At 67.9% G+C, this 8,078-nt stretch overlaps 2 protein-coding genes across 6 annotated transcripts in view; one reads left to right on the plus strand and one right to left on the minus strand.

Moving 5' to 3' along the window:
* Positions 1–597, plus strand: part of TOP3A (DNA topoisomerase III alpha) — a 31,082-nt gene extending 30,485 nt beyond the window's left edge. For all 4 annotated transcript variants that reach the window (XM_070061552.1, XM_070061553.1, XM_070061550.1 and 1 more), the window contains exon 19: positions 59–597. In XM_070061552.1, the coding sequence (XP_069917653.1) occupies positions 59–240 (182 nt within the window). In that variant the 3' untranslated portion in view covers positions 241–597. The remainder of the gene's footprint in view (positions 1–58) is intronic.
* Positions 598–4,135: 3,538 nt separating this feature from the next.
* Positions 4,136–7,797, minus strand: MIEF2 (mitochondrial elongation factor 2). 2 transcript variants are annotated; one of them, XM_070061559.1, is made up of 4 exons: positions 7,642–7,797; positions 6,280–6,433; positions 6,035–6,197; positions 4,136–5,907 (listed from the first exon to the last, which is right to left on the minus strand). In XM_070061559.1, the coding sequence occupies exons 2-4, from the start codon at positions 6,424–6,426 to the stop codon at positions 4,844–4,846; spliced, it is 1,374 nt and encodes a 457-aa protein (XP_069917660.1). In that variant the 5' UTR covers positions 6,427–6,433; positions 7,642–7,797; the 3' UTR covers positions 4,136–4,843. The 2 variants fall into 2 exon arrangements, with proteins under 2 accessions (XP_069917660.1, XP_069917661.1); XM_070061560.1 differs by having other exon boundaries at positions 7,418–7,753.
* Positions 7,798–8,078: the final 281 nt, after the last annotated feature.

An 8,078-nucleotide genomic window follows, 5' to 3' on the forward strand; every position in this document is an offset into this window, starting at 1 on the left:
GGTTGGTTCTTGCGTCCTCCATGTCGCAGGCTCCACCGCCCCCTCCCTTCCCCCACAGGCACTTTCGGAGCCGCGCCCTGGCCAGGAGGCAGAGGGAGAGCCCAGGGGCCAGAGGCCAGAAGCAAAAGACCCCGGGCGGGATCCTCAGACGCGCCAGGGGCCACGGCGAAGAAACCCCGGAAGTGCAGCCTGTGCCACCAGCCCGGACACACTCGGCCTTTCTGCCCTCAGAACAGATGAGGGCGGGGCGGGCCGGGGCGGGGACGGCGGGCGGCGCGGCTGTCCGGGGGCGCTGAGGAAGCGCTGGCCTCAGCGAGGAGGGGCGCGGGCTCCGACTCCGCCAGCAGGGGCTCAGCCGTGGCTTCCCGGGGTGAGGTGCAGAGCCCGGAGCCCCCGCATTGGCACATGCCCGAGCCGCAGCCGGCTGTGCCGTAGAGCCAGCGGCGCCCCCGGGGTGAGGAGCCGGCACCCCAACTGCTGCGGGAGGAGGGAAGGGGTCGTGCCTCGCCTCTGCAGAAGCAGCTTGGTCCCGCTTAGTCCGGAGGCCCGGACCGCCCAGTGGTTCACGTGCCTTAATAAAGAGTTCGAGCCCTTTTACCCCGGCCAGTGACGATGGCAGGCGTGACGGTGCCGTCGCAGCCGTGCTGGGCGCTCCTGTCCACCCCCAACCCTTCCTGCCACACAGCACTGGGCCCAGCCTCTCCCACCTCGCCGTGTCCACAGAGCAGAGAAGGTGCCTGGCGAGACTCCAGCGCTGACCGTCCATCTTCCTCCTGTGGCCACAGACCTCGTGAGAAACGACTGCTCTGTAGCTGGGGGGATGATCAGCAGGGGCTGCCGCCCGCCCGCTGGCCAGACCTGGAGCCGCCAGCAGGTCTCAGGATCCCGGCCCCGAACCCTGACGACGCACGTGGCTGGGTGCAGGGCAGGCGTCCCACCACGGAGGCTCTTGGAGGCGTCCTCCAAACACCTTGGCAGCTGCGGGTTGGGGCAGTGCGTTTGGGGTCCCCAGCAGCCGCCAGGCTCCCATCCATGTCTGTGGTTTACCTGGTCTGGGTCTTCTGTATCTGCAGCCACGTACGCGGGACCTGTTTCTAGCACCTTCCACGGGGCCTGCCGTTTGCAGGGTCCACATCGTGGCGTGGATCGGTATTTGTCACTGAGAGTCCCGTGTGTGCAGTGGTCCCTCTGTGGGTCCAGAGCTTCCGTGGTGCCTGAAGCCATGGGCGGTGCTGAGCCCCCGTGCCACATACGTCAGTCTGGTGACGTGCGCAGGTCGGGCACGGTGGGAGGTTCCCAGCGATAACTAGTAATGAGATATGGTTGCCGTGACAGAACTACAGTGAGAGGAGTGTGAGGGCGGCTGTGGCCTGCATCGCCAGCCCCTAGGGTGTTTGAGTCTCTTACACAAAGCAGTGGGACTGTGGGGGAGGCGGGACACTGTGGCGCCTGTTTGCCCACTTCTCGGTGGACAGTGGTGGTCTGCACCTGCCGCTGTGGGCGGTCGTGCACGGCTCTGTCTGCTCCTGTTGAGCACGCGCCCGGCAGTGGCATCGCTGGCTCCTGTGGCAACTTCCTGTTAACTTCCTGAGGAACTGTCTGATGCCCGGCCCCTCCCCACACCACGGCTGAGCCCCCGTAGCACGAGGACTCGGAGCCACACCTCCCATGTACAGCAGACAGGACGCGGCTGCCCCGCATTGCTGGTGGCTGAGGGGCTCAGCCCAGCCCTGTCCCCGATGGCTACAGCTGCAGGAAGTCAGGTCCCCTGCAGCGCCGTCCGAGACACTAGACAGGGACCACTGCCCTCGGGTGGACTCGCCAGCTTCTCCCAGGGCCTGTGGTGGCCAGGAGCTCAGGCCCGGATCCCACCCGACGTCGTGCAGGATCCGGGTTTGCTAGACTAGAACCCAGAGGTGGCCCCTGGTCTCCTTGCTCACAGGGTGTTGCCACCAGCCCCGTGAGCCACAGATCCACATGCCCCACGCCCTCCGGCTTGCCTGCCGCGGGAACCCAAGCCAGCCTCGTGAGCCTGGGAGTCCTGCGGCCGATGGCGTCTTGGGAGCTGCTGGACAGCACAGGAAGACCCCAGGCCACTGCCCAGTGACTGCGCCGTCCTGGCTCCACGCTGGGGCCTGTTACCGCGGCCTGCACTTCCTCCGGGAGCTACCTTTTAAAAATGGCTTTTTCTGATTCCGAAGGGAAGTGCCCTCATGAGAAATGGGAACATTACAGACACGAGGTACCAGGCTGAAGGCCCCCTGTTACAGAAACGGGAAAGGCGTGGAGCAGCCGCCAGGCCGCCCCTGCCTGGAACCCTGCCAGCCCTGGGGTCTGCACTCTGCCTGGCGTTGAGATGGCACTCGGGGTGAGCCACGCCCATGCGCTGCTGGTGATAGGATGGGGACGGCTCAACGTGGAAAATGCAGCCCAGTGACAGCAGGTGGACGTCGCTTCCCAGACCCAGCCGCCCCGGCTTCCTGCCACCCAGCCTCCCTCCTTGGAGGCTCGTTTGCTGTTTGTTAACTGTTTAATCCAGGTTTCCCCCAAGTATTTGAGCCACCACCTGCTGCCTCCTCAAGGGTGCATTAGCAGGAAGCCAGAGTCGGCTGCGCAGCAGGGATTTGGACCCGGGCACTCCCCCGTAGGATGCAGGAGTGAGACCTTCAGGACCTGCCTGCTGCTTGCTTTCCCTTCACCCCAGGGGCCAGCCCAGTGCAGAAGCTGCTCGCACGGACTCTCCCAAGGCTGGATTTCTGACAGCGCAGCTGGGAGCTGAACCGCACGGCTGCTCCAGGGGCACCCGAGGGCCCCACCTGAGGGATGGGCCTGCAGCTGAGCTCCCTCCAAAGGCCCACGGTGAGCCAGTGGGTGCCCAGACCACTTCCTGAGCTGTATGAGGGCAGGGACCTGGGGGTGGCCGCTTTCTAACTGCTCGCCTGCTCCAGGGGTCACCTGGGGAACCCGGGTGTTAGGATGCCCAGGCAGGTGCATGCGGGATTGTGCAGCTGAGCAGCCCGCCTCGCGCCTGTGTTGAGTGCAAGGTGACGGGGCCGGCGTTGTGGTGCAGCAGGTGAAGCCACTGCCTGCGACGCCAGCATCCCATAATGAATGCAGGGTCCCACTTCCAACCTGGCTTCCGGCTAATGCCCCTGGACAGCAGCAGCAGGTGAACATGGCCGCCCACGTGGCTTCTGGGCCAGGCCACTGGTGGCCTGTTTGGGGGGTAAACCAGTGGACGGAAGATCCGCCTCCCTCATTCTAACTCTGCCTCTCAAATAAATCCAAGAAAGATGGAGCTGGCTCTGGTGGCGGGCGGGAGGGAGGCGGCAGAAGCCAAGGCTGTGGGGCAGCTGCCCCTGTGCCCACTCCAGCGCCCGCACAGGAAGTGGTAGTAGTTCCCAGTTGACAGAGAAGACGGGCACAGGCTCTGTCCCCACACTGCTCCTGCACTCGCCCCGCTGCCCTTTGCCCCCAGAAAAACTGCCCGAAGCTGAACCAAGTGATTGGAACTGACCTCCCAACTAAGCCGGTCTCCTGGCCAAGGCCAAATCCACCCATCACCCTGCACTGGAGGTAGGCACAGCCATCCCACGTGACCCAACCACCACACACTTCCCCCTCCCCCACAGTCCCTTCTGGACAGAAGCAGGACGTTGGTACAGCAGGCCCTGGCGCCCGCTCCTATGACCCAGACCTTCCCCTGCCGTGCCAGCAACAGGAGGGGGCCCTGAGAGGGTCCCACGGGGCTGGGCCTGGTGCTCCCATAGACACTGGGGACCCCCCATACCCCCAGGAGCCGACAGCCACAAAGCAGCGTGTGAACCTATTCCTGCCTCGGAGGGCGAGAGCTAAGGCTTCTGTGAGTGGTACGCCAGCCAGTTCAGCAGCCGGCCCCTAGTCCCAGGCTCAAGCCCCACCTCCACTTCCGATGCAGCTTCCTTAGCCAGACGCTTGGGTCCCTGCCACCCACAGCGAGACCCGGATGGAGTTCCTGCCTCCTGGCCCCAGCTGTTGCAGGCATCTGGGGAGTGAACCAGCAGATACATAAATTATAAGCCAATAAATCACTAAATCCTACCCTCCTGCCTCTTAGGAAAGCGCCTGGCCCCACCCCCACGCGGCAAACCACGTATACAACAATTTCTCCTTTTATTGTTCACATTCTTCAAGGCATAGCTTTGCTCAGCAGGAAGGCTACCGGCGGCAGCAGGAGGGGTCCTGGGAGGGCAGATGCCCCCTCCAGCCCCCACCACACCCCGGCCATCTTCAGACTCACGGCACACAGCTCGGCTGAGGGTGGCTGGTTCGGGGCCCCACGGCGGGGGCGGGGCATGCCCCCCCCCGGCTCCAGCAGGGCCCCGCAGCACCCCCCTGGCGGAAGGAAGGGGCTTTCCCTGAGGTAGGGTCGGGTAGTGCATCAGGCAGCGCCAGCGCCAGGGCTGCAGGGGGCTCAGCGAGAAAACCGAGCCCGCGGCGTCCCTGCAGAAAATGCCACACACTTCAACGGCTCAGCCACCAGGGGGCGCCCAGGAAAGCCTCAATCACACTCAGCAGGAAGCGGAGCGGGCAGCCCCCGGCCAGGACGGCAGAGGGCTCCTTGCTGGTGATGACGGTCAGGGCCCAAGGTCAAGGTCCTCGGCTGGCCCTGAAAGGCCCAGGCACATTTGGGTGCCAGCGACTCAAGCCCCTGGGGCTCAAGGATCCAGACGGCCACAGGCCAGGCCTGCTCAGCGGAGCACCCTCTACTGTTCTGGCTGCAAGCAAGCACAAACAAATCCACTCCAAAGCCCACGTGACCACGGGACGGGAGGCGGGCGCGGTGCCAGGGGCCCTCCCGGGCCTACAGCAGCGCCTCGGGTGCCTGCAGGCCGCAGTACAGGGCGTAGCCCGCGTCGTCGATGTCCTGGTCCCGCAGGCCGGCCAGCAGGTCCACAGCGGGGTTGAAGTGGCAGGGCAGGCTGGCCTGCTCCAGGCTCTGGAGCAGCAGCTCCAGGGCCTGCAGGAAGCGCTCCCCCAGGGCCGCCTCGGTCCAGTCCACGTCCTGCTCCCCCGCCCGCAGGACCACCTGCGTCAGGGGCCCCCGGCCCAGGCGGGCCAGGGCGGGGTGGCCACGGCAGACGCCACATAGCAGCAGCAGCAGCCGCCGCCGGCTGCCGGCGTCCTGCTCATCCAGGGCCCGCAGTCGGGCAGCCTCCTTGGGGTACAGGTCGTGCAGCCAGAGGTTCCCAGCCAGCCCCTCCAGGGGCCAGGCCAGGAGCTGGCAGTCGGCGCCCGTGCCGGCCCCGGCGACGGCCAGGAGCACAGCCACGGTGAGCTCCAGGCGTTCGTGCCGCACCTCCAGCAGCAGCTCCTCCGAGGCCACGCTGGGCCGGATCAGGCACCCGAGCAGCCCGCTGATGGCCGGCCAGTTGACGGAGGCGGTGAGCGCCTTGCGCAGCAGACCCAGCAGGAGGCGGGAGGACAGGTAGCCGCCCACCAGGAAGCGGTCCCAGGGGCTGCTGCCGCGGGGGCGGAACTCCAGCTGAGTCCTGCGCACGGCCCAGCAGCGAGGGTCCCTGGCCACGGTGTCCACGCCGGGCACCAGGCTCCAGAGGCCCGGCTCCAGCGCCAGCGGCACCGAGAGGCGCACGTGGTCCTGGTCGGCGGCCCCGGCCTGCAGCCCGTCGTAGAGCGGCCCGCCGGGCACGAGGGCCCCAAAGGGCAGCTCGGGAAACTTGTTCCGCAGGTAGGCCTGCAGCTCCAGGGCGATGTCGCCGGCCAGCTGCTTGGCCAAGGCCACCTGGGCCTCGGGGATGGCCACGTGGGCCTGCTCGAATGCCAGCAGCTTCTCCTGGAAGGTCAGGCACAGCGGGGCCGGGGGGCTGAGCAGAGGCGGCGGCTGGGGACCGGCGTCCGCGGGCCCCTCTGCAGAGGCAAGGGGGACACGTCAGAGCAGCCCACAATGCACTGCGGGAACCCGACCGCATCCCAGCACCCTGGCCACACAGCTCCAACAGCCTGAGCAGGGACCCGGGCGCAGGCTCCGGCTCACCTGGCGTGGAGGGGGCAGGGGGCCGGCGTGGCTCGGGCAGGCTGAGGGCGGCAGGTGGGGGCCGGGGCTGCTGGTGCGGCGTGGCCTTGAGCAGGCTCAGCTCCGTCCAGCCGTCCCCCTTGGCGTCATCCTCGTCCCGGGGGCCGGTGGCCCTGTCGATGAGCTGCGGGCAGAGCGGCGCTGAGCAGGGCACCTGGCGGCCGGCAGCCATGACCAAGCCCCAGCCCCCGCCAGCCCGGCCTTACCCGCTTCACGGCCAGTGTGGCAATGCCCAGCACAGCCGCGCCGCCCACACCCAGCACCAGGCGGGCGTTGGCCAGGAGGAAGTCCACGGCGCCGCCCAGGCCCTCGCCGCCACGCCGCTTCCCCCGCTTCTGGGAGAACTCCGCCATGGTCCACCTGCAGGGGAGCCGGGGGCGCGGGGTAGCTGCGGGGTGGGGGTGGGGCGGGGAGGGCACCTGGCTGGGCAGGCACAGGGGCTCTGGGGTCCACAAGGAGGAGCTTCTGGAAGATTCCTCGTGAGTCAGGGGCTGCTAGCAGGGCTTCCTGCACGGAGCCGGGGGAGCAGCCACGACCCCTCCCCAAACCGGCCAATAACCCAGCCCCTGGCAAAGGGGGCTCACACGGAGGCCCCTGGCAGAGGGTCCGGGCTGCCAGGAGCCATCATGTAGAAGGGCATTGAGCAGGGAACTCCAAAGATGAAGACCCCAAAGAGAGGGCCCCCTGGCTGTGGCCGGCTCAGCACAAGGTCAGGGTAGGGGATGGGGGGGCAGGGCCTCCTGGCTGTGGCCGGCTCCTCAAGAGGTCGGGGCGGGGTCGGGGGGTGGGGGTTGGCTGCAGGATGCTAAGCCAGATGCAGGCCTGGAGCCACAGCCCAGCTGGTAGGAGGTGAGCAGTGCCCGAGTGGAGGCAGAGAAGGCCCACGCCCACCCTGACCTCGGGCCCTGAGGGTGCAGGGGACGGGTGGCCAAGGGCACCCGGGAGCCTCAGCGTTGGACGGCGAGGTCACGGCCCGCCCTCCTGCTGCGCCCTGGGTGCCCTGCCCCCCCACTGCCCGGGGCAGCTGGAGCCCGAAGCTCTGTGTGACTCAGCCCGGGACACCTGCCTCTTAGCGCCAGACTAAAAATAAGACGGGGCTCCGGCGTCCTGGGGGAGGTCACGGGCCAGCCGGCTGACCCCCGCGGCCCCGGCCACGGACCAGCGCTGCCATCGGCCCCCAGGCCTCCACGCTGCCAAGTGCGTAAAGCACTTGAAATGCCCACCCCTCCAGCGCACGCGCACCTGCCCCAGCGAGGGCTCCGTGCCACCTAAGGGGTGGGGGGCGCGCAGGAACCGAGCAGTTAAAAATAACCCGCAAGCCGCCGGCGCTGGGCCCGGGCTTACCAGGCCGGCGCGGCAGTCCCTCGGTGGGCCGGTTCACAGGCGAGGACAACGGAGGCCTTGGGAAACCCAGTCAAGCACCCGAGCCGGGAACGGCAGGGCCGGGACTCGAACTCGGGGCTCACAGGAATCCTCCCGGGCCCCGCCCCCGGACGTGCGCCACACCTAGGGCTGGGGGACCCGGGATGCGGGTTGTCGGGGAGGCCCCGCCGGGCTCCCAGCCGTACCTGCGTCGCGGCGTCCACACACCGACCGGACCACGCAGCGGGCCCGCCGGGACCCGGCGCCGGAACCCGCCTGCGGATGGAACGTGAAGGACCCGGGCCCCGAAGGCCGAGGCGCTGGCGTAGGCAGACGAGCAGGCCCTAGCTCCAATCGGAGCGCTCGGCTTCTTCAGGGGCGTTCCAAAACACTGCGAGGTTCGGCCAATGAGGGGCCTGCCACGCCCCTTCTCCGCCCTGCGCGCTCCCTCGGAGGCGGGGCTTTCCGGGGGCACTCCGGATTTAAAGGCGCAGGGCTGCATTATTGGGCCCGCAACGTTTGCGTGGTGCCTGCTTGGAGCCCACAGAGGCGCGGGGGATGCGTGCGCGTGTGCGTGTGTGATGTGAGCCTCCCGCGTGGAGGAAGCTGGCTGGGCCCCAGTTTCCTTCCTCTGGCCGGGCAG

Source organism: Oryctolagus cuniculus, chromosome 17, assembly GCF_964237555.1.
Source record: "Oryctolagus cuniculus chromosome 17, mOryCun1.1, whole genome shotgun sequence".
NCBI classification, from domain to species: Eukaryota; Metazoa; Chordata; class Mammalia; order Lagomorpha; family Leporidae; genus Oryctolagus; species Oryctolagus cuniculus.